General features: G+C 41.8%; 1 protein-coding gene across 3 annotated transcripts in view; it reads left to right on the top strand.

The window, feature by feature from the left end:
• The first annotated feature begins 55 nt into the window (after positions 1 to 55).
• The window catches only part of RNF214 (ring finger protein 214), a 57,319-nt gene continuing 31,278 nt past the window's right edge, over positions 56 to 26,096 (top strand). The window contains exons 1-6 of one of the 3 annotated variants that reach the window (XM_012773667.3): positions 56 to 548; positions 2,090 to 2,205; positions 4,480 to 4,990; positions 5,661 to 5,720; positions 9,545 to 9,685; positions 12,833 to 12,972. In XM_012773667.3, the coding sequence (XP_012629121.1) occupies positions 2,093 to 2,205; positions 4,480 to 4,990; positions 5,661 to 5,720; positions 9,545 to 9,685; positions 12,833 to 12,972 (965 nt within the window). In that variant the 5' untranslated portion in view covers positions 56 to 548; positions 2,090 to 2,092. Of the gene's footprint in view, positions 549 to 769; positions 2,206 to 4,479; positions 4,991 to 5,660; positions 5,721 to 9,544; positions 9,686 to 12,832; positions 12,973 to 26,096 lie in introns of those variants that run through there. The other 2 variants (XM_012773670.2, XM_012773668.2) reach the window with 2 other exon arrangements.

The following is a 26,096-nucleotide window of genomic DNA, read 5'->3' on the forward strand; positions in this document are numbered from 1 at the left end:
CGGGGGGCCGGCTCCCGCGGGCGGCCTCCGTGGACAGAGGGCGTGCGGGCTTGGCGGGCTTAACTCGCGGAGCTCCACCGTCCCGAGGCCTCGGGACATCTTCAACAGGGTCCCTCCCCGCAGGGTTCTTCTTCATGGCGTCCTCTGAAAAGGGCATCTCGGTGCCGACCTTTAAAAACACCTCGTTGCTCTCCTCCCTCTGACCGCCATGGCCTCGGCTCTCTCTGTAACCTCCCCAGAGGGGCTCCTGCCCCCACCAGGCCGCCTTCCTTGTCGCCGTCGCATCTCTCTTCTTCCCTGCGCCCCTGGAGAATCCCCTTCCATCTCAAGGGTCTTCCGCTGCATCCCCGTGTCCCGGGCGGCGCCAGCTCTCGCCGCCAGAGGGCGCCGTCGGGGGCGGCGCGGCGCCACGGCGGCCTCTCCTCTCGCGGCCGGAGCCTCGCCCCCTCCGCTCGTGTCGCCGGAAGTGGGAGGTGTCGCGCGCGGGCCGGCGCTCGACCCCTCCCCCCGTGGCTCGGCCGCCCCCTCCCCCCGCTCCGCCCGCTCAGGTGCGTCCCGTCCCTCCCCCCATCCTCCCGGGGGCGCGGCGCGGGAGGTGTGTGCGGGGCGGGCGCGCGGGGAGGGGTCTGCAAGGCGAGGGGCAGAGGCGCGGGCGGGGGTCCGAGCGGGGAGCGTGGGGGGAGCTGCGAGGACGGGGGCGGGGGTCCCGGCCTAGAAGTGGGACGGGGGCTGGCAGTGGGGTGGGGGACGGAGGGAAAGATGTGGAGGGGGCTCCGGCCCGAGCAAGCGGCCTGCTTAGCAGTCCCCGGTTGAGGGTGGCGGTGGCCACCCGGCGCTGCTTCCCCCCATTGTCCCTTTCCCGTCTGTCCCCTGTTCTCTCCCAAGGACCCCTCGCTCCCAGCGTCGCCGCCTCACTAGTGCTGGCTGTCGGGGTGCAGGGTTCCTTTTGGCAATCTCCGCTCTCCAGCCAGATATACCTGCCCTCCCTGCTTGGGCTCTCTGGCCGCAGAGTTGCATGTATGACCCTTGCCCTGTGGTTCCGTGTGCGGGGCACGGAGGACTCAAGGCCCTGGGCTCTGTTGGAGGCAAGATATTTGCACCTGAGGGAGCAATAATGGCGATTCAGGGCCGTTTTCTCCCCGGAGCTTTGTATAATAAGGCAAACTGAGGCACAGAGGGTCTCCGTGTGCTGTGACCAAAGCGTTGACACAGCCCCGTCTCCGTATTTGCCCTATGCGTGGTGCAGGGTTCACGGGTATACCTGTGATGCTGTTAAAAACAAGAATGTAAACTAACCCTATGTTCACCGCCCCTCACCTCCCAAGTTGTTTTTTTTTCTTCTTTTCTTCTCACAGTAGAAGGTCATGAGTTGGTTTTGTGGCATAAAGCATGACCTTTTGATCTTAAAAAAAAAAAAAGGCATCTGGCTGGGTTCTCTTTCTTGTGTTCCCATATTTTCTCATTTTCATGTTAGAGTAACCCAGATTCTCATCCTTTTTTGCACCTTTTGTGGTGACGCTGACGAGTCTGTACTTTCCTCAGCCAGTGGGTATCAGACTTTTCCCATCTGGGGCGAACACACCGACAGAGGGAAAGATACACGCTGGCATTGCCCTGTACTTGTTCTCTTACGTGCAAACACTTCCAGAAAATCTCACTTTAATGAAGAATGCTTTGACTGTAACAGCCATAAAATGATTTAAAAACATATTACTACTAGGCCTAAAGATACGTCTTTTGTAAAGGATAGTAGACAATGTAGACATGGTAGGCCATTTATGGAAGATTCTCACAGACTGTGATCTACTATTTTAAATGACTGCATTTCTGCCAGAAGTGAAAATAAAATCTTTGCACAGACTCCTTATATAAATATGGTGACTCCTGAGGATTGATGCCCACTGGGATCTATTACATGCAATGGCTTTTTTAATACCCTACTACAGAATACTCTTCAGTATCTTCTCAGAATTTTTCTTTGTATTTCTTTCCTGGAACAACTCTATTGTGTGGACATTTTGAGGGGGAAAGATACATTTATTTTAAACTTTTGAAACTTGTAGCCTGTAATTTGTTTCTGAATGTACAGAGCATGATGGCGGCATCTGAGGTAGCTGGTGTTGTGGCCAATGCCTCCAATCCTCCGGAATCTTCTTCTAGTTTATGTGCTTCCAAATCAGATGAAGGTCTCCCAGATGATCTAAGGTAATGTGTGGATTCTTCACTGGGAAGATTCCTTTGGGTAAAGGGCTTTTGAGATGGGCTTCTGTAGCTGGTCTTTCCTTTTTTGGCTCTAATGGTTCTGCACTAAATGAGCTTTTTGAAGGTAGGGGACTGCCTGATCTATCTTTGTATTTCTGGTGTCCAGCACAGCATCTGATACTCAGCATGCATGCTAAATGTTTGTTGAATAAATAGAATCAGAGTATAGGGGATCAAAGTCATCAAAAATGCAAATATTACCATTTCCTTCATGGACTATATGTTGTTCATTTAACCATGTTTCTATATCATATTTGTATAAATGAGACTTTTATATTATAATACATAGAGGTATATGCATATATACTCACACATATAAACAGAGATATATATAGGTATGTATCTATCTATCTAGATAACTTTGTTCATATGACTTACTGCTTCATGTATACATTTGTGTCTCCCATCTAAACTTTTGAGGGTAGGAATTGTAGTTACCCAAACTTGCATCCTATAGTGGCTAATATATTGTTATGTACAATGTTGAACTAAATTAACTATATAGTCATCTCTCAGTATTTGCTGGGGATTAGTTCCGGGACTCCCCTTGGAAACCAAAATCCTCAGATGGTCAAGTCCTTGATATAAAGTGGTGTAGTATTTGTGTATAACCCTATGCATATCCTCCCATATACCTTAAATCATCCCTAAATTACTTATAATACCTAATACAGTGTAAATGCTATGTAAATAGTTGTTATACCATATTGTTTAGGGAATAATGACAAGGGAAAAAAGTCTGTTCATGTTTAGTACAGATGCACCCATCCATTTTTTTCTTGAATATTTTCAATCCAAATATTCAATCTTGAATATTTGAATCCACAGATGCGGAACCCATGGATATTGGGGGCCGACTGTATGTTCTACTTCAACTTTTTTCTAGAGTACCTGGGACCTAATATAATAAATAATACTGTACTGACAACTTTATATTTATTAACACATTTAATCCTCACAACAATCCCAGGAGGTAGGTGCTAATATTATTATTCCCATTTACAGGTAATGAAAATGAGACACAGAGAGGTTAGTAACTTGCCCAAGGTTACCAAGCTATGTTGGAGTCAGGGTTTTAATAAAATCACATACTTCTAGTAATAATAATAGCTGCTAAGGTTTACTGAATGTTTACTACATGCTAAGCATTATACTAAATACTTTATGTAATCCTCAAAATCCTACCAGGTAGATAATATTATTTCTGTTTTACCAATGATGTAACTTTCCCAGAGTCAAACAGCTAATAAATGGTAGAATCTGGATTCAAACCCAGGTATTATATGTACTCAAATTTATAATTGAGGCTCCCCTCACCCCACTCCACAGTTATCTCCCTGCAAGAAGGAATTAGCTAAGAGTGTTAAAATTTTTTAGATAATGAGATGTTCACATAATTGCTTTATTTTGAACAAATACTATTGAGGAAAGGAGGACACATTGACTCGATGCTTAAGGGGGTCAATAGACAGAATCTGTTTAAAAAGGGGGAGAGGACAAAGAAATTTAATATATATTTAATTCCTGGGTGAAACACTTACAGTTGTGGATATTGGATGTCATTGTAAATATGTTTTAAAGATCTCTTTAAAAAGCGGTGCATTAAATGTCTGTGACAAATGACAGAATAACCCAATGTTATGTTTACGTACACTAGCAAGTCTGATATGAAATTTCTGTTGACAGCTTAATTTTGGATTCAAAATTATCTGTGCTTTAGGCAGCTTTGAAGTGAAGATGCTATGCTCTGGAAAACTTGAAGAACCTAAAAAGTGGTTCTTGTCAAAGATCTTTGTAATGAGTTTGAATGACAGTTGTTTTCGTGAAACATGAGAGTGGAGTAAAGACAATATTTCTAAATCAATATTTTATTTATTAAAATATTATATATAACTAAACTGAATATTCTAACAAACATTAGGTTATTTCATCTACATCCCTAAAAGTTATTCAAAATGGCCCTCAAAATTTTTTTGGCTCTTCAGAGTTATTTATGTTTTGGCATTTACTGTAAGACTGTCTTCAGAACCCATGTTCTTAATTATGAACCTATGCTATCTGCATATGGAATAGAAGTCATTGGAATAAAACTAAGTTTTCTTTATTCTGGTAATTGGGAGGGCTAATTTTGTTCTTCTAGTGGTTACATTGAAAGTATTATATACTTAATCCTCTTTGAGAATGGGTGAAGAGAGAAACTTTTTATGTTTTTAATAGCCCTAAAGACCCTGCACAGAAGCAGAAGAACTCGCCTCTGTCGAGTGTAAGTAGCCAAACGATAACCAAGGAGAATAACAGAAATGTCCATTTGGAACACCCAGAGCAGAATCCTGGTTCATCAGCAGGTGACACTCCAGCAGCGCACCAGGCTGTTTTAGGAGAAAACTTGATAGCCACAGCCCTTTGTCTTTCTGGCGGTGGGTCTCAGTCTGATTTGAAGGACTTGGCCAGCACAGCAGGAGAGGAGGGGGACACAAGCCTCCAGGAGAGCCTCCATCCAGTCACTCGGTCTCTTAAGGCAGGGTGCCATACAAAGCAGCTTGCCTCCGGGAATTGCTCTGAAGAGAAATCCCCACAAGCCTCCATCCTAAAGGAAGGTTGCAGGGACACAGGCTTGGATTTCCGACCTGTAGTACCTCCAGCAAATGGGGTTGAAGGAGTCAGAGTGGATCAGGATGATGATCAGGATAGCTCTTCCCTGAAGCTTTCTCAGAACATTGCTGTACAGGTCAAGTATCAAGTTTCTACTACTAACATGGAATTTGGGGGGGTTTTTTGAGGGTAGGAGATATTTCTTCATATTTGGTGGAGAATTATACTGTCTCATTTTTTGCTGGCAGTCATCATACTATTTTCATACAGTGCTATGCTGTGACTTCATTCTGGTGTTCAATAAATAAGAAAGCCAGTAGCCCAGTTTCTAATCTTATGGCAAGCAGGAACTTTATGACCTACATAAAATCTCTTTCGCTGAGTAATTGATGTGTGTAGGTCATTAGCATTGATATTTCCCGCCTTTGTCCTTGCAGGAGGAATCCTTGTTAATTCTCTGACCTATCCTGCCTTCTAGTGACTGGTGTGCTTTGTCGTAGGAGAAAGTATGGGCACAGTAGGTTGTAGGCGGCAAATTTCTCACCTCAGACTTGAGCTTTCTCTCAATCAGTTTTTGATCTTGTTCAGGTTATTTGTGGGATAAATGATTAATGTAATGGGGATATTGGCATCCATTTGCCAGAACTACATTGCTTTTCTTGCTATGGAGCTGGTAAGGGGAAAGAGGAAAAAGTTTGCTTCTTAGTTACTTGTGGCAGTTTTCTAGGTGAAAGTACTAGAATAATTCTGCCTCTTTGAAAGTGTCTCAGAGCAATTCTGAATATAATTGTTTCTTTTTTTTATAGACTGACTTTAAGACAGCTGATTCAGAGGTAAACACAGATCAAGATATTGAAAAGAATTTGGTAAGTATTTAAAATATCATTGTTGTTACATAAAACCATTAAAGCAGAAAATCTAGAGGCAAATCATTTTAGTTGGAAAGTGTGCAGGAATCCCGTTCATAAAATCTCTGACAAATGGTTAGCTAACTTCTGCTTGATCACTTCCAGAGAAGCTAACTACCTCACAACGAAGCCTATTGCTTTTTTTTTGAAACAGCGTCTTACTCTGCTGCCCAGGCCCAGAGTGCAATGGCGTCATCATAGCTCACTGCAACCTGTGCTCAAGCGATCCTCTTGCCTTAGCCTCTTTTTTGAAACAGAGTCTTACTCTGTTGCCCAGGCCCAGAGTGCAGTGGCATCATCATAGCTCACTGCAACTCCTGGGCTCAAGCAATCCTCTTGCCTTAGCCTCCTGAGTAGTTGGGACTATAGGCGTGCACTATCACACCCAGCTAATTTTTCTCTTTTTAGTAGAGACGGGGTCTCATTCTTGCTCAGGCCGGTCTCAAACTCCTGACCTCAAGCAGTCCTCCTGCCTTGGCCTCCCAGAGTGCTAGGATTACATGCGTGAGCTACTGCACCCAGCTTTTCTATTGCATTTTTAAAAAATAACTCTTATTGTTAGATCTTATTCTGAGATAAAGACAGAACCTTTATAAGTTATTGGTATAGCTCTCTCTTGAGCTTTATGGAGTAAATTCAGTTCCTCTTATAGTTGTTAGCTCTGTGTATATTTAAAGATTTTTTATGCCTCTTCCTCTTACCCCTCAAGTCCAAACCTTTCTAGATGAAATATTTTCAGATGTTTTTAGCATTCTTCATTTTTTTTAGTCATCATCCTGGTTTTGTCATCATCCTGGTTACTTTCACCTAGACCTGTTCCATTTTATCAATATTTCTTTTATTTTTTTGAGACAGTGTCTCACTCTGTTGGCCGGCTAGAGTGCCATGGCATCAGCTTAGCTCACAGCAACCTCAAACTCCTGGACTGAAGCAATCCTTCTGCCTCAGCCTCCCGGGTAGCTGGAACTACAGGCATGTGCCACCATGGCCGGCTAATTTTTTCTATATATTTTTAGCTGGCCAATTAATTTCTTTCTATTTTTTAGTAGAGATGGGGTCTCGTTCTTGCTCGGGCTGGCCTCGAACTCCTGAGCTCAAACGATCCTCCCGCCTCAGCCTCCCAAAGTGCTAGGATTATAGGCATCAGCCACCACGCCTGGCCCGAAAATTTCTTTTAAAAAGTGATCTTGGGGGCCGGGCGCGGTGGCTCACGCCTGTAATCCTAGCTCTCTGGGAGGCCGAGGCGGGCGGATTGCTCGAGGTCAGGAGTTCAAAACCAGCCTGAGCAAGAGCGAGACCCCGTCTCTACTATAAATAGAAAGAAATTAATTGGCCAACTAATATATATAGAAAAAATTAGCCAGGCATGGTGGCGCATGCCTGTAGTCCCAGCCACTTGGGAGGCTGAGGCAGAAGGATTGCTTGAGCCCAGGAATTTGAGGTTGCTGTGAGCTAGGCTGATGCCACGGCACTCACTCTAGCCTGGGCAACAAAGTGAGACTCTGTCTCAAAAAAAAAAAAAAAAAGTGATCTTGGGGCCTGGGCACCGTGGCTCACACCTGTAATCCTAGCACTCTGGGAGGCCGAGGCGGGAGGATCGCTTAAGGTCAGGAGTTCGAAACCAGCCTGAGCAAGAGTGAGACCCCGTCTCTACTAAAAATAGAAAGAAATTAATTGGCCAATTCTTTTTATTAAAAAAAAGTGATCTAGGGGTCAGGCACGGTGGCTCATGCCTGAATCCCAGCACTTTGGTAAACCAAGGCAGGAAGATTGCTTGAGACCAGCATGGACAACACAGTGAGACCACATCTCTACAAAAAATTAAAAAATTAGCTGTGTGTGGTGGTGTGTACCTATAGTCCTAGCTACTTGAGAGGCTGAGGTGGAAGGATCCCTTGAGCCCAGGAGTTCAAGGCTGTAGTGAGCTATAATTGTGCCACTGCACTCCAGCCTGGGCAACAGTAAGAGATCCTCTCTTTAAAAACAAAAGTGATCTTGAGAACCAAATGTATATAATCAAATCCTGAAAACCACCTGTCAAGAAACAGTATAATTAGTTTATGATATAGTGGGTGTCTCCATCTGTCTCATTTCTGAAGCTTACATTGACTTATTTTGACAATTTTACTGTACTGTTGAGCTTTCAGTCAAACTCCATCAAAATCTTTTTCTCATGCGGTATTTACTTGTGTCTTTCTCATTTTATCCCTAAGTATTTTGGGTTTTTAAAACTTAGCTAGAGAACTTCACATTTATCTTTGTTGAAATGGTCCCCTTGATCTATCCCTGGCATTTTGTAGCTAAAACAAAGTGTACGCATATCTAAGTGTATGTTTTTTGTTTTTTTTTGAGACAGAGTCTCGCTTTGTTGTCCAGGCTAGAGTGAGTGCCGTGGCGTCAGCCTAGCTCACAGCAACCTCAAACTCCCGGGCTTGAGTGATCCTTCTGCCTCAGCCTCCCGAGTAGCTGGGACTACAGGCATGCGCCACCATGCCCGGCTAATTTTTTATATATATATCAGTTGGCCAATTAATTTCTTTCTATTTATAGTAGAGACGGGGTCTCGCTCTTGCTCAGGGTGGTTTTGAACTCCTGACCTTGAGCAATCCGCCCGCCTCGGCCTCCCAAGAGCTAGGATTACAGGCGTGAGCCGCAGCGCCCGGCCTAAGTGTATGTTTTTTAAGAAGAAGGCTAATACTGGGAAAGACATCTTAGGATCTGGAAGAGGTTTTTAGGGTAAGATGTGTTAATTGAATGGAGAGCAATATAAAAAGAAACAATGCTTGTAGCAACCAGGTAAGAAAGTGGATATTTGGTGCAAGCTGAAGAATTGAAGGACAGATGAAAATAAGTAATTTATTTCAGGGGTTCCCAGCCTATGGTGAGTTGTATAATTATTTCATTATATATTACAATGTAATAATAATAAAGTGCACAATAAATATAATGTGCTTGAATCATCCCCAAACCATCCCCCCCAACTACCTGGTCCATGGAAAAATTGTCTTCCATGAAAATGGTCCCTGGTGCCAAAAAGGTTGGGGACCTCTGAATTGGAGTATGTTAACAAGATGAAGCTAATAAAAGTTTTTAAATAGTAGCTACTCAGGATTTATTTGTAACAGACAGGTAGAAAGGTCCTCAGGAAGAGAGACCTGATGGAAGTGGAGTAGGTGGAAACCTGGATAAAAGAGACCCTCTGGGAAAGGGAAGGAAATCATCTTTTCTTGAGTGCTTATTCTAAGCACTTTATATAGAGCATTTATTTTGTCCTCACAGTTGTTAAGCTGGGGTTCAGATGACTATATGGCAATTGAAGGGGCCAACCAAGAAGTCATAAATAAGCTTGCATCATTCTGAAGCATCATTCTTTCATACTGGGTTGAAAGAGGGCCAGGGTTTTGTATTTTTTGGCTATATTCTTTTGGGTGGTTGTGAGACCCACATGCTTTTTATTTTTATTTTTTTTAAGAGGCAGGGTTTCACTCTGTCATCCAGGCTGGAGTGCAGTGTGGCAATCGTAGCACCCTGTAACCTTGAACTCCTGGGCTCAAGCAAACCTCCCACCTCAGCCTACTGAGTAGCTGGGACTGCAGGCACATACCATTGCTGTCTGTTTTTTATCATATTTTAATTAAGTTTATCTAGCCACATATGGCTAATAGCTATGGTTATTGGACAGTGCAGTCATAGAGCTATACATGAGACCTTGGATAGGCACTTGGTGAATGTTTCCTGTGATTAAATTGGGAAGTAAACTTTTCTTGTGTTGTTCTGAAAAGGATAAAATGATGACAGAGAGAACTCTGTTGAAGGAGCGTTACCAGGAAGTCCTGGACAAGCAGAGACAAGTGGAAAATCAGCTCCAAGTGCAATTAAAGCAACTTCAGCAAAGGAGAGAAGAAGAAATGAAGAATCACCAGGTATTCTGCTTATATTGAAATTGTCAATGAATTAAGTAACAGTCCCTGATCAAACTATAATTTTGTTTCTGAGTTAATAAAAATAAAAAAGCAGCGTTTACTTTTTAATAGTTATCATAGAGTTTTAAGGATAAAAAGAACCTTTGAGAGCATCTTGTCCAAACTCTCACTCTTATGATAGTTCAGAGAGAAAAGTATTGCTTATTTAATATATTTTGTTGACATAATTGACTATCTACCTGGAAAACACGTGATTATATTTTTATTTCATATTACATTGAAATATATAATTCTAGGTAGATTAAAAATCTACACATAGGCCAGGCGCAGTGGCTCACGCCTGTAATCCTAGCACTTCGGAAGGCTGAGATGGGAGGATCTCTTGAGGCCAAGAGTTCGAGACCAGTCTGAACAAGAGTGAGACCCGGCCGGGCGCGGTGGCTCATGCTTGTAATCCTAGCACTTTGAGAGGCCGAGGCGGGCGGATTGCTCAACGTCAGGAGTTCAAAACCAGCCTGAGCGAGAGCCCATCTCTACTATAAAAATAGAAAGAAATTAATTGGCCAACTAATATATATATATATATATAAAATTAGCCGGGCATGGTGGCGCGTGCCTGTAGTCTCAGCTACGTAGGAGGCTGAGGCAGTAGGATTGCTTGAGCCCAGGAGTTTGACGTTGCTGTGAGCTAGGCTGACGCCCCAGCACTCTAGCCTGGGCAACAAAGCGAGACTCTGTCTCAAAAAAAAAAGAATAAAAAGAGTGAGACCCCATCTCTACAAAAAATAGAAAAATTAGCCTAGCACAATGGCACATGCCTGTAGTCCTAGCTACTCAGGAGGCTGTGGCAGGAGGATTGTTGGAGCCCAGGAATTTGGTTTTAGGTTGCACTGAGCACTGATGGTATCACTGCACTTTAGCCTGGGTTACAGAGCAAGATCCTGTCTCAAAAACAAACAAACAAACAAAAAAACCCCCCAAAAAAACGCTACATAGAAAAACTAGAAAGAAAAATTAAATTGGAAGAAAATTTAGAATATTAATGAAACCTAAAATTGTAAGAGGTCATTTTAAACAAATGGCAGAAAACTCAGAAGCCATAAAGAAAAAGATTAATCAATTTAACTATATATAATTAAAAATTTTGATATGGCAAATGACACAAAAATCAGTTGAAAGATTAATGTTAGACTGAGAAAAAACATTTGTAGACATCCAGTGAAGGCTTTAATAAACACAACATTCTGAGATTCCTACAAATCCACAGTAAAAGTCAGCAATCTAGAGAAAAATCAGAAAAGGTTGTTGTGTTAGTTTCCTAGTGCTGCTGCAACAAATTATCATGAATTTGGTGGCTTAAAACAACACAAATGTATTATCTCACAGTTCTGTAAGTGAGAAGTCCAACACAGGGGTCACTGGGCCAAAATCAAGGGCTACATTTCTTTTGGAAGCTCTGGGGGAGAAAGTTTCCTTGCTTTTCCAGCTTCTGCTGCCTGCATTTCTTGGCTGGGGGCCACCATCCTCCATCCAAAGCCAGAATATCTGCTTTCTTCCCTAGTCACATCTTCCTCTGATCACAGCTATGAGTGTGTCTTCATTTGTAAGGACTCATGTAATTAGTTTGGGCTCACACAGATAATGCAGCATTATATTATCTCCCCATTTCAAAGTTGTTACCTTAATCACATCTGCATAGTCCCTTTTGCTATGAAAGGTAACACATATGCAGGTTCCAGGGACTAGAATGTGGACATCTTGAGGAGGAGTGTATTATTTTGCCTATCACAGTTGTAAATAGTAATTGACAGAAGAGGAAAAGCAAATCTATTAGAAATGTTTGAAAAGAAGCTCCACTTCACTGGTATTCATTTGTTCGTTCAGCAAATATTTTTTGAGTGGCTGATCTAGGCTGTGGAAATTTAGTGATGAACAAAACAGAGTCTCTGTTTTCATGAAATGCTTATTGAGGGAGACGGACTGTAGAAACAAGAATAGAAGTTAGGGAAATGAACGTTAAAATTATTAGATACTATTCCTTCCTCTGCCTTCTCCCCCTCACTCAAGAGATTGGCAGAAGTGAAATAAGTTGTTATGGGTGAGGAAAAATGACCTCTTTCAGACGTTATTGGTAGGAGTGTGAATATGACCTTTTTGCAATAGTTACTAGAAAGTGTCAGTTAAAATTTAATATATACATATACTTTGACCTAGTAATCTTATTAGTAGGATTTATTTTTTATACGAAAATGTTGATATACAGAATATTAATTGCAGTATTGTTTTAAAAAATTAATTAGATTAGAAATGTAATTACAAAAATTTGAAAACATCCTGTTGGTCTTCTAATAGAGAATGGTTGGATAAATTTAGATATATCCAATGATATCATATTATGCAGCTGTTTTTGAATTAGATCTATATTTATTGACATGGTATGTTCATGTCAAGTGAAAAAAATCAGGATGTAGAATAATGTACATAAAATGACTTCATTTAAAAAAAACCACAAAACCAAAGCAATACATACATAAACATACATGTATTTTTGTGAAAATGGAAAAAGATGGGAAAGTGTAATACAAAGCAGTTAACACATTGATTAACCTTATGGGTGGAAGTGGTATGAACTGGAGGATGACTGTTTCTCACTTTTATTTGACTTCTTATTTTAAAAATATATAAATGTATTTGTTGTTAAGGAGTAAAACAAACCCCAAACCTCCACACATAATAAAGTAGCACCATAACAAAACAAAATAAGACCATATTTGTTTGCTGTGACAAACTCCCACTTGGTGCAAGAACACTTTTCCTGGCATTCTTGACAGGTGTTCATTCAGCCTTTATTTGAACACTAGTGATGGAGTGCTTATGGCTTTACAAGGCAGCATATCCCATTTTTGAACAGCTGTGATTGTTAGAAATTATTTTTCCTGTTGAGTTGAAATCTACATTACTGTTACTTCCTCCCTTAGGTCTGAATACTGGTTTTTGGAGCTACTCTTCAACCAATTTCTTTCAATTCAATTCGAATTCACCAAAGTCAATATTTGAATTTATGATAGTTGAAAATAACCTTCAGATCAAAAGAACTAACTTATTTTCTTCTTTATTTGTGTGTGACTGTAATTGTGCGGGACTCAGGAGATTTTAAAGGCTATTCAGGATGTGACAATAAAGCGGGAAGAAACAAAGAAGAAGATAGAGAAGGAAAAGAAGGAGTTTTTGCAGAAGGAGCAGGATCTGAAAGCTGAAATTGAGAAGCTTTGTGAGAAGGGAAGAAGGTAATTGATGCCATTCGGAATAAAAACCCTGTGTTTGTGTGTATGCGCGTGCAGTAAGGGGCCAGCCCCATTTGTGTTTGTAGTTTCTTTCTTTCAGTCTAATTTGTTTGAAAAATAAGCAAAACTTCTCTAATGACTTTAGCTTTTTCAGTACCTGATGTTAGACTTACTAGAAAAAAGTTTCAGAGATTTATTCATTATTTTTTCTTTTTTCCCCCTCTGTCCCTCAGCTAACCTAGCCAGTGCCCTTCTCTGTCCCCACCTCTTCTGCCAAGTTTGAGGCCTCACCCTGCAGCAACCTCCTCCTAGGCTCACAGCCCCCTCTGGGCTGCCAGAGCTGGTTCTGTGAAACACACACCTGAGCTAAACCAAATGGTCTAGAAGTCGTGAGACATCAGACTCATGCACAGTCTGGGGAGTTTTGGAGTTTCCCATGGCTGTAGTCATGCCCTCCTTGGCCCACCAGCTCCCTTGCCCAGCCTCTCCTACCCCTCACAGATCTGCCTTCAGACCCCTGCCTGCCTGGCCTTTCTGCCTTTACTCCTCAGCCCTCTCCTCCTTTCTGCTCCCACGGTCCTGGTGTGGGGCTCAACATGCTTTCAGACGGTCCATTTAGAGGACACACTGACAGATGACAGGGTAGCCACAGCCAGGAGGAGCCTCCAGACCTCATGTGGGTCCTCCCCAAGCCATAGAATGGCATGCTTTATGCAGAGGTGCCGGGTACAGGAAGATGGGCCAGGCAAGAGTGTCCATGGGCCACAGTGCAGGGTCCCTGTAGGTTATGAGGCAGGACAGGGCCCTCACTGGGCCTCAGATCCCAATCTCTGGCACATAAAAGGGTGACCTAACTGGTCTCTGAGGGCCCTTCCCTCCCCGGTATTTCCTAGCTAAAATGCCCAGCTGGTGCCTTGGGTGACAGATGCCATCTTAGACAGAAATCTATGCCTCTAGGCAACTGGCTGATTTGATACTATTCTGCCGTTTGCATTCTCAACATTGTTCAAGTCACAGATGTCAGCCAAGGAGGATCCAGAAGAAGGAAGGGGTGGCTGGTGAGCCTGGGCAGACCCAGACAGGGGCCCAGACTGTACAGCCTGCCAGCCTGCCTTCCACTGGTCTGGACAGCTCCTCTTAAAGGGCCAGCTCCTCCTTTCCAGCCTACTGAGCCCAGAGAAAGAAAACCAGGTACAAGAGGTGGAGAAGGGCTGGGAGGCTGGACTCTGGCCCTGATCTCTCAACCCCCAATTCTTTCTGTGGACCATGGGCTCACCACTTCCCTCCATGCCTCAGTTTCCTCATCTCTCATCATCTACCTTTTACACTCCAAAACCTGCATGGTTGATTTCAGCTCACAGTATGGGACAGGTGATGGTGGCAGCTGTTGTAGGATATGGGAACAGGTTGTGGGGGAGTAGAGGGGGAAGTGGCTTGCCCTGTGGTGATGCTAGGACCAATACCCATGTCTCCTAGGGCAACCCAGGGCTCAGGATCTGGGATTAGGGTACCTGGTAAATGCGGCACCAGAGCTGCCACCTGCCCAGATGTGTTGTTTTGTATAGATCCTGGGCATGTGTACTTAATGAGCCTGAGCTGCCTATTGGGAGGATGGTGATACATGCTGTGACTCTGTCTGGGTTGCCATGGTGTCTTGTAGCAATGCTGCATCTGAAGACCAGCTGGTCTGTCACCTCCCAGGGTTCTCTCTCCAAGGTCCAGTACTTCCTCCATCCTAGAGGAGTGGGGAGCTGCCCTCTTTCCATAGTCCCTCAGTACAAGATGATTTGACCCCACGTGTCACGCCTCCTAGCTCTCCTCCTTTCTTGCCTAGGCCTGGATCTAGGCTCTTAGCTCCAGACTGGGGGCATCCACAATTCACACAACCCACCTCAAACTCCAGGGACCCAGACACACTCAGCAGCCCCCTCCTCCACATGTAGTCCATCTTCACCCATCAGAGATTTATTAATATCTTAAAATAATAGTTGTTAGTTGTTGGGTCCAAAGTATGATCAAGTTTTTGATATGCATCTAACACTTATTTTTCTTACATAAATTTATAACCCGATTTTTTACAAGTTCAGGCCATGAGAATACTTTGAATGATTATATTTATGTTATTCAGCATCAAAAGCTAATTTTTTTTTTTTTTTTTTGAGACAGAGTCTCGCTTTGTTGCCCAGGCTAGAGTGAGTGCCGTAGCGTCAGCCTAGCTCACAGCAACCTCAAACTCCTGGGCTCAAGCAATCCTTCTGCCTCAGCCTCCCAAGTAGCTGGGACTACAGGCACACGCCACCATGCCCGACTAATTTATATATATATATATATATATATTAGTTGGCCAATTAATTTCTTTCTATTTTTATAGTAGAGATGGAGTCTCGCTCAGGCTGGTTTTGAACTCCTGACCTTAAGCAATCTGCCCGCCTCGGCCTCCCAGAGTGCTAGGATTACAAGCATGAGCCACCACGCCCAGCCAAAAGCTAATTTTAAACAGTAACATTGTAAGCTATTTGTGAAAGAATTATTTAGGGGATCTGTGTCCTCTTCTGGGTATTGCAACAAGAGCAAAGTGGGCATAGAATTTGGTCAAATTCTCAAATTTCTAAGTTTCTTAAAATGAGCTGTTAGGAAATCAAAATAGCTATGAGTACTCTGATGCTTTTTAAAAAAATTCTTCTAAAATTTTATTTTGTTTATCAAGAAAATCTTGGCTTTTACTAATGTGTCAGAATACTAAGTCGTTAGCATGCTTATTTGCTGAATCATTTTCCAAGTCTCAAAGATATTAACTGCGGAAGCTCCAAATGAGAAAAAATGTTTGGGAGACCAATCAGTTACCAATCAGTTGTTCTGTTGAGAATCTAGTGGTACTGAATGATTAAAAGATGGGTCAGTTGTCCACAGTGATCATTTTCCAGCAATTATGAAGAGTATACTTGAAGCAGAACACTATTCCAGATGTTGTTAGCCATCAAAACAACTACCACCACATGACAACAGCATGGCCTCTGCCATTGTCTTCATGGTGTATGTAGGGAAGATGAGTATAGACATGTACACTTAGCAGCAGATATCTTATGGTGCAGAATCTGGGAAGATGAGTCTGTAATTTTATTCTAGGCCCTGCAAAATTTTTTCTTTTGATGTGCATTTTTGACACTCTGTGTATCTCTATCTTCTTTTCTGTCTGATTGAATAGCTACAAATGGGGATTGATACTAACAGTTTTGCTTCTTGTGGTCTTGTAGATCCAGTCAGTTTTTAAAATATATGTCATGAGCATCAGAATGTTTTCTCATGAGAAAGAATGTCTCATTCTTTCTGTTAAATACAGGGTTCATTTTTCTAGAAGCAAGGGGGATAAATCTTCTGTGTGTATCTTTGTTCTAGCAGTGATGTCAGTTTTACTCAGCATTCCATCATTCATAGGAGGTGTGGGTACAAAGATTTTGGTCATTATTTAGTCACCTTGGCCTGCCATAACAATACCACAGACTAGGTGGCTTAAAGAACAGAAATTTATTTTTTCACTCCTTAGCCTTATGAAGCTAGAAGTCCAACATAAAGATGCTGGCAGGTTTGGCTTCTGGTGAGACCTCTCATCCTGGCTTGCAGACAGCTGCCGCCTTGCTGTTTTCTCACATGACCTTTCCTGTGTGCATGCACACTCCTGGTGTCTTCTTTAGGGTCACCAGTTCTATTAGATTAGGGTCTCCTAGGACTCACTTAACTTTAGTTGCCTCTTTTGAGGTCGTATATCCAAATACAGTTATATTGGGGGTTAGGGCTTCAATATGAATTTTAGGGGATGCAAGTCAATCTGTAACCCTTAAGATTAATGCTTAACCCCTATTAACCTCTTAAGATTGATGCTTAACCCCTATATTAACCCAGTCATATTTCCTTTTCAAGGCTCTTTTTTTCATTTATTCAGCCAACATTTATTGAGTATCTACTATATGGCCCTGGAGAATAAAAAGGTCTTCAAGGAGCTTACTGTTTGTTTGGAGAGATAGATAAATAAACAGATGATTACAAAGTAGCATAATGATACCACAATAGTGGTGGTATGAAAGCATCTAGAAGAAGCAGCATGTCACTCAGACTGGGTAGGGGGAAACAGAGCAGGGCTTCCCAGAGAATATGATCCGGAATTGAGTCCTGAAAGGTAAGGGGGGAGCATGATCACCAAGTATAATGGATGATTCTTGTTTTGATCCTGGATTACACAAACTCTAAAGGACATTTTGGAATAATTGACATTTTTTAATATGTATTACATATTAGATAATGTATTGGTGTTAAATATTTTGGTTGTGATTATGGTATTGTTGATTATGTAGAAGATATTCTTGCTGAAAATTTAGGGGTTAAGCATCAAGATGTAAAGTAAATGGGCCGGGCCCGGTGGCTCACACCTGTGATCCTACCACTCTAGGAGGCTGAGGTGGGTGGATTGTTTGAGCTTGGGAGTTCAGAGACCAGCCTGAGCAAGAGCGAGACCCTGTTTCTACTAAAAAAATGGAAACAGAGTAGCTGGATAACTAAAAATATATAGAAAAAATTAGCTGGGCATGGTGGCGCATGCCTGTAGACCCAGCTACTTGGGAGGCTGAGGCAGAGGAATTGCTTGAGCCCAGGAGTTTGAGGTTGCTGTGAGCTAGGCTGACACCCCAGCACTCTAGCCCAGGCAACAGAGTAAGACTCTGTCTCAAAAAAAAAAAAAAAAAAAAGTAAAGTAAATGTGTCAAAAAGTAACAACTGGTGAATCTAGACAACCAGTATGTGTTCATTGTATTATTCTATTAACTTTTCTGCTGGTTTGAAATTTTTTTTTTTTTTTTTTTGAGACAGAGTCTCACTTTGTTACCCAGGCTAGAGTGAGTGCCGTGGCGTCAGCCTAGCTCACAGCAACCTCAAACTCCTGGGCTCGAGTGATCCTTCTGCCTCAGCCTCCCGGGTAGCTGGGACTACAGGCATGCGCCACCATGCCCGGCTAATTTTTTTTTTTTTTTATATATATATCAGTTGGCCAATTAATTTATTTCTATTTATAGTAGAGACGGGGTCTCGCTCTTGCTCAGGCTGGTTTTGAACTCCTGACCTTGAGCAATCCGCCCGCCTCGGCCTCCCAAGAGCTAGGATTACAGGCGTGAGCCACAGCGCCCGGCCTGGTTTGAAATTTTTAAAGAAAAAGTTGCAGAGGTGGGAGAAGATGTAGAGAGGAATTCACCAGGCAACATACAGGGAGAAAGACATTGCAGGCCGGGGGCCCACAGGCGAGAGAGAAAAGTCACTGAGATGTGAGTTGGAGGAATGAGGCTAGGGAATGTCAGGAGCTATTAATACATCAGAAAAGGCTCCCATACTGTGTTGAGGAGTGGGTTCCCGCCCCACTGCCCCCTTGTGAGAGATACTGAAGGATGTTACTGGGTTAAGGGCATTAAATGATGTATTTTGCATTTTATTTTATTTTATTTTATTTTATTTTATTTTATTTTATTTTATTTTATTTTATTTTATTTTGCATTTTAGATAGATCACTTTGGCAGTCGGAAAATGGATTGGAATAGAGCCGTTGACCAGTTAGGAGACTTATCCTGGCTATGTTAGAATAATGGTGGCCAAAACTGAAGTAGTGTCCGTGGGGATGAGAGAAGTGAACACATTTATACATTAGGGGCAGCACTAGTCAATGTGGGTGGACATGGAAGAGTTAGGGATAACTTCCATATTTCTGGCTTGGAAAATTGGGGAAGTAAATCTTCCTTAGCCATTTCTTCCTGAACTGAAGCTGAAATTAAAAAAAAAAAAAAATTGTTCTTTCGTGTTTGCTTATCCCACTTAATTCAATGCCATATATCTGGTAATTGATAAATATTTGTTGGATCACTGGATTGGAAAGTAAGAGAATTTCACATTGATATTATATAAAGATGAATTTACTTAATAGAAATCTGCTAAATGCTTTGTACTGTTTGGAAATAGTTACCATGTATTTCAATATAATTATAATTTTTAAAGAAGACAACCTGAATTGCCCCAAAATTAAAAAATCAAACATTTAGTTTAGTCATGTGTTTGATTTTTTCCTTCTGGATGCCTGGCTATTTTGTCCTAGAAGTTGTCTTGCTTTCCTGGGGATTCTTTCTAGTTCCTGGTTTGCATCTTTCAAGGTTATTGCTGGCATTAGAAAGGTGAAGCTTCTGTGCTAGTGTTCTTCCAGTGCAGAACCTCTTTTAAGCTCCTTGCCTTTAACAGTGATTCATTGAAAATGGCAGCAAGGTAGGGCTGATGGTGAGCTTGCACTTTAAAGGACATCAGCACTTAATTTATATTCTCATAGGTATGGGTTGGGACAAGTAGCATAAAAACTGCAATATCAAACAATACTATTATTTAAAAAAAATTCACTGAACTTGCCAGATGAACTCATAGGATAGAGTGACAGGTAAATAGCAGGTCAAGGGAGTTATTGTTGGAAGCATTACTCTGGATGTGATATCACATTTAGTCTGCTAAATTAAAATTGACAGAGTGCAAGAGGATTTGTTTTGGAAAGTTTTCACCAAATGCTGTTGCATTTAACTGGTATGCTTTGAAGTGCAAATAGCTTATGTAGCAGTCAGATAAATCTGATGAGTGTTTATTTGATTGTAACAGTTTAGCGGTAAACTAGACTGTTGCACCATCCCATATTTTGACCACAGCCTTCAGTCCTTCTGGCTTTCTGTCTCATTCTCAACAAATCTACACTTTGACCATTTCAAGATTTCTTTCTTGTTCAATGACCTCACTTCACTTTCCATGAGTCAGCTCCCTAGAAGCATTTCTTTCCTTAGCCAACCTAAACTCATGGTCCATTACTTAAATTACTTGCTTACCAATTTGCTTCAATTCTCTTGATGCCTTGTTCTTTTCATTACATTTTCTACAGCATGATCCAGTCCTGGGTCAAGTCAGCCACCTACCCCTTCATTCTTACGCTTGAGCTGCTGAGTGCTGCAGGGGAAAATGATACAGCTGTGTGTCTTGGGGCCAGTATACATTTATGATTTCCATCACCTGCATCCCTGGGGCTTCCTCTTCCTCTGAGGGCTGTCTAATTTTTCTTTTCTTTCTAAACTTCCTGTCTCTACCATTTCTCTTCTTACTCTTAGCAGATTCTTACCTGTATTTCATTGAAAAAATAGAGGCTATCAATTAAAACTTCCCTCAGTTTCCTGACTATCAACAGAGGCATCCATCCTTTCTTCCTGTGCTTGTGTCTGAATCTGAACTTTTTGCCTGTATGTAAATCCTATTCCCTTTTGCTTCTACTACCTCTCCATACTTGGCTCCATTTTGTCCTCTTCCTATCCCAGGCTGAATACTGGGGTCCTCATAAATTCCTCTTAGTCCCTTTTACCACGTCCACTTTTACCGTGTCTTGTAGATCAGTGGTCCCCAACCTTTTTGGCACCAGGGACCGTTTTCATGAAAGACAATTTTTCCATAGACCGAGGAGGGAGGGGATGTTTTGGGATGATTCAAGTGCATTACATTTACTGTGTACTTTATTTCTATTATTATTACATTGTAATATATAATGAAATAATTATACAACTCACCATAGGTTGGGGACATCTGTTGTAGATTCTTAATATTAATTTTCTTTTTCTCTCCATTCCCTCTGTCACCATTTTAGTTTTCAGGTTCTTATTAGTTGTCCTAGACTACTGGGTAGGCTACTAAACTTTCTTTGCCTCCTGCAAATAAGGCAAAGATACTTTTACTTATATAAAAGGCCTTCACCTTCCTCATCCCTATTTATGCACTTGATCTTATCCAAAAGCCTGAGAAGCAATCTCATCCCTATTTATGTCCCTAGCTATATCTTTTACCACTCTCCACACAACTATGCTGGTTTATACCTAACTACTATATGCAGTATTCTGAATGCACCTAATACTCAGCCTGTATCACCTGCTCTAGAAAGCTTTCCCAAACACTCCCTCCACCCCATACTCTGACCAGCCAACATAGACAGTTCTCCTTCTTACTCACCTAGCATAGTATGTATACCTCTATTGTAACACCTTTCTATGGCCTTTTTTTGTTTACATAATTGCCTCCCCCATAATATAGTTAGGTTCTTGAGAGCAATTGTTTTGATTATTTATTGCTGTATTAAAAAAAAAAATCATGGGCCGGGCGCTGTGGCTCACACCTGTAATCCTAGCTCTTGGGAGGCCGAGGCGGGCGGATTGCTCAAGGTCAGGAGTTCAAAAACCAGCCTGAGCGAGACCCCGTCTCTACTATAAATAGAAAGAAATTAATTGGCCAACTGATATATATATAAAAAAATTAGCCGGGCATGGTGGCGCATGCCTGTAGTCCCAGCTACTCGGGAGGCTGAGGCTGGAGGATCGCTTGAGCCCAGGAGTTTGAGGTTGCTGTGAGCTAGGCTGACGCCACGGCACTCACTCTAGCCTGGACAACAAAGCGAGACTCTGTCTCAAAAAAAAAAAAAAAATCATGGTAGGCGAGGCGCAGTGGCTCATGCCTATAATCCCAGCACTTTGGGAGGCCCAAGTGGGAGGATCGCTTGAGACCAGGAGTTCTAAACCAGCCTGGGCAATAGTGAGACCCCATTTCTACAAAAAAAAAAAAAAAAAAAAATACAAAAATTAGCCAGGCATGGTGGGATGTGCCTGTAGTCCCAGCTACTCAGAAGGCTGAGGCAAGGAGGATTGTTGAGCCCAGGAGTTCGAGGCTACAGTGAGCTGTGATGATGCCACTGCACTCTAGCTTGGGCAACAGAGTGAGAACCTATCTCAAAAAACAACAACAACAAAAAACCCTACATTGATTACTTCTCACAATTCTTTGGGTGGATTATGTCTCAGATGGACAGTTTTGCGGGTCTCATTTGGAATCATTTATGTGGCTGCAGTCAGGCAGTGGCTGAGGCTAGAACATCCAGAATGGGTTCATTCATATCGCTGGCATTTTGAAGGGACGCCTGGAAAGTTGGGCTCAGCTGGAACACTGGCTTTTCTCCTTCTCTTTTCACTGGCTCATCTCATTCTCATTTTTTTCATGCTTTTCTCATTCTCACTTTCTCATTCTCACTCTTGCCATGTAGTCTCAGGGCATCTTCTCTAGATGGTCTTTCCAGCAGAGGAGTCAGGTTTCTTACATGGTAGCCTGGGGCTCCCAGAAGTTCCAAAGCAGAAGCTGCCAGACTTTAAACTGGCACAGTGCTACTTCTGTGGCATTCTTTTGGTTAAAATGAGTGAAAAAGGCCAACCCAGATTAGTGTAGGAAGGGACTACACAGAATGTGAACACCAGGTTCATTGCCAGGGGTACATCTTTGGATAGTTGCTACCACAGCAAGTAACGCATTTAACTTTTTTTGCTCAGCACATAATAATGTCTTTTAGATATGGGAAATCGTAAAAGTTATATAAACAGGAGATACATGATTAAAGATGTTTTAGAAATATTCAGGATGAATTGTGAGAAGAAACAGAGAGTGGGACATCAGTCAGTAAGCTTGCAGTGAAGTGAGTTTATACGGCTCATTATAAGACTAGTGATGGAACAAAAAGGAAGAGATGGATTCAGTAGTAATCAGTGTGTGGTGATTTTGTGGAATAAGACAGGGAGAATTTTTTTAAATTTCACTGTTTTGACCCTGGTTACCTTTGTGCCACCATGGACAATCATTGGGATAATAATTGAAATTCTGGTTCTGAGTTTTGAGTGTGTAGTAATAAGCTTGATGATATGCAATATAGTTTGGATATTTCTGCCCTCCAAATCTGATGTTGAAATTCGATCCCCATTGTTGGATGTGGGGCCTAGTGGGAGGTGTTTGGAAAGGATTGATGGCACCGGGGTGGGGCTAAAGAGTGAGTTTTTGCTATGTTAGTTCCCATGAGAACTGAATGTTGAAAAGAGCATGGCATCTCCCTCCCCTTCTTGCATCCTTCTTCTCACCATGTGATGCCTGCTCCCCTCACCTTTTGCCATGAGTGGAAGCAGCTTGAGGCCCTCACCAGAAACAAATACTGGGCCATGTTTCTGGTAAGCCTGCAGAACCTTGAGCCAAATAAGCCTCTTTTTTTTTTTTAATAAATTACCTAGCTTCAGGTATTCCTTTATAGCAATGCAAATGGCCTAAGACAATATGGGACATCCAAGTTAGTCAGTTATTGGAAATAAGAGCTTTGAATATGACGAGATGCTCTATCCTGATTGGGAATTGGCTACATAGAGATGGTAGTTAAAACTATGGAAGTGAATTTACAGTGGGGAAAAAGCAGAAAGTAGGGCTCAGTTCTGAACTTTTAGGTATGCTTATAGTTTGGGAGTAGAAAAGGGAAGGAAAGGCAAAGCAAAAAATAATTGGAAGAGAAAAATAGTTTAGAATAGTAGTATAGGGTTTCAAAAGGGAGAGGATGCTTAACAGTGTTAGAAACTGCAAGGAAATAAATGAGAACTAGGTCTGAATAAAGGCTATTGTTAATTATTGGGTGTTTTGATGCTACTCGGTAACCAACAGGGATTTTTAGGCAAGGGGATTAAATTATTGGATTTATTTTACTCCAATATTTTATTACAAAAATTTTCCAATATTCAGAGAAGCTGAAAGTATTGTACATTAACACAAACCACCTGGATTCAACAATTAACATTTTGTTAAGTTTTGTTTTATCAATATCTTTCCAGCTATTATCCCGATATCTATTCATCAATGCATCTTTTTTTTCATTCAGAGGAGATAGCACATGAGGTCTTTTTTTTTTTTTTTTTTTTTTTTTTGAGACAGAGTCTCGCTTTGTTGTCCAGGGTAGAGTGAGTGCCGTGGCGTCAGCCTAGCTCACAGCAACCTCAAACTCCTGGGCTCGAGCGATCCTTCTGCCTCAGCCTCCCGAGTAGCTGGGACTACAGGCATGAGCCACCATGCCCGGCTAATTTTTATATATATATATCAGTTGGCCAATTACTTTCTTTCTATTTATAGTAGAGACAGGGTCTCGCTCTTGCTCAGGCTGGTTTTGAACTCCTGACCTTGAGCAATCCGCCCACCTCGGCCTCCCAAGAGAGGTCTTTTTTTTTGGATGCTACCCTGAAGTAGCAAAAATGTTCTCCTTTGTTTTCTTATTGAAGCTTTATTATTTTAACTTTTACATTTATGTCTGTGATCCATCTCAAATTAATTTTTGTATATAGTAAGAAGTAGAGGTTGAGGTTCATTTTCCCCCTGTGATATCCAGTTATTCTAGCACCACTTGTTGAAAAGACTTTCCTTCCCCATTGGATTGTTTGATATCTTTGCCAAAAATCTAATGACAGTATGAGTCATTTTTATGAATAGTAGGTCTGTTTCTGAGTACTATTCTACTATGTTGATGTATTTGTCTGTCTTTACAACAAATCACACTGTCATTATTATAGTTTTATAGTAAGTTATGAAGTCAGATAGTGTAAGGTTTTCTACATTTTTTTCAAGATTACTTTGGATATTCTAGGTCATTTGCATTACCATATATATTTTAGAATCGGCTTCTTAGCTTCTATAAAAAGTGATAAAACTAGTGGGAACACATTTACCTTGAATTTATATATCAACTTGGGGAAAATTAACATCTTAACAATATTGAGGGCGCGGTAGCTCATACCTGTAATCCTAGCACTCTGGGAGGCCAACACAGGCAGATCGTTTGAGCTCAGGAGTTCGAGACCAGCCTGAGCAAGAGCGAGACCCCATCTCTACCAAAAATAGAAAAACTTAGCCAGTCATGATGGCGCATGCCTGTAGTCCCAGCTACCCGGGAGGCTGAGGCGGGAGGATCTCTTGAGCTCAGGAGTTTGAGGTTGCTGTGAGCTAGGCTAATGCCATGGCCCTCTAGCCAGGCAAGAGAAGAGTGAGACTCTGTCTCAAAAAGAAAAAACAAAAAACAATACTGAGTTTTCTAATTCATCAATACATCTTTCTGTTTATTTAGGTTTTTTTTTATTATTATTATTTGAGACAGAGACTCACTCTCTTGCCCAGGCTAGAGTACCATGGCATCAGCCTGGCTCACAGCAACCTCAAACTCCTGGGCTCAAGCGATCCTCCCGCCTCACCCTCTCGGGTAGCTGGAACTACAGGCATGCACCACCGTGCCCAGCTTATTTTTTCTATTTTTGGTTGTTTGGTTAATTTCTTTCTATTTATAGTAGAGATCGGGTCTCACTCTTGCTCAGGCTGGTCTCAAACTCCTGAGCTCAAGCAATCCTCCCTCCTTGGCCTCCCAGAGTGTTAAGATTACAGGCATGAGCCACTGTACCTGGCCTGTATTTATTCTTGATCACTGCTGTCTCCTTCCACCATTCTTAGGTAAATATTGAGCTGCTTCTGTCACTATAGATTATATTTATCTTTTCTAGAGATGTGTGTCTAGCTTCTTTTACTCAGTATGTTTTTAAGAACCATTCATCATGTTGTGTCTATCAATAGTACATTCCTTTTTAATGCTGAGTAGTAGTCTATTGTGTGAATATCCCATACTTTGTTTACCCAGTTAAAGATGGTGGTGTTGTAATGTAAACTGGCTCCTGTTATTTCTGATGAGATGTCAGTGACAATTCATACTGTTGTTTCCCTGTATGTATTGTGTCATTTTTTTCCTATGGCTTATTTTCAGATTTTCTCCTTTAGTTTTCAGCAGTTTGATTTACCCAGGTGTGATTTTTTTTTCTTATTTTTTCTTTTTGAGGTTTTCAGAGCTTTGTGATCTGTAAAGGTTACCACATTTGTGAAATTTTCTGACATAATTTTCAAATATATTTTTCTGCCTCATTCTTTCCTTTCCTTCTAGGACTCCACTCTTACATGTGTTAGACCTTTCCATATTGTCCTCCCACTGACTGAGGCTCTGTTCATTCTTTCCAATCTTTTTTACTCTGTGCCTCATATTGAATAATTTTTTTTTTTTTTTTGAGACAGAGTCTCCCTTTGTTGTCCAGGCTAGAGTGAGTGCCATGGCGTCAGCCTCGCTCACAGCAACCTCAAACTCCTGGGCTCGAGCGATCCTTCTGCCTCAGCCTCCCGAGTAGCTGGGACTACAGGCATGCGCCACCATG

This window comes from Microcebus murinus, chromosome 4, assembly GCF_040939455.1.
Source record: "Microcebus murinus isolate Inina chromosome 4, M.murinus_Inina_mat1.0, whole genome shotgun sequence".
Taxonomy (NCBI): Eukaryota; Metazoa; Chordata; class Mammalia; order Primates; family Cheirogaleidae; genus Microcebus; species Microcebus murinus.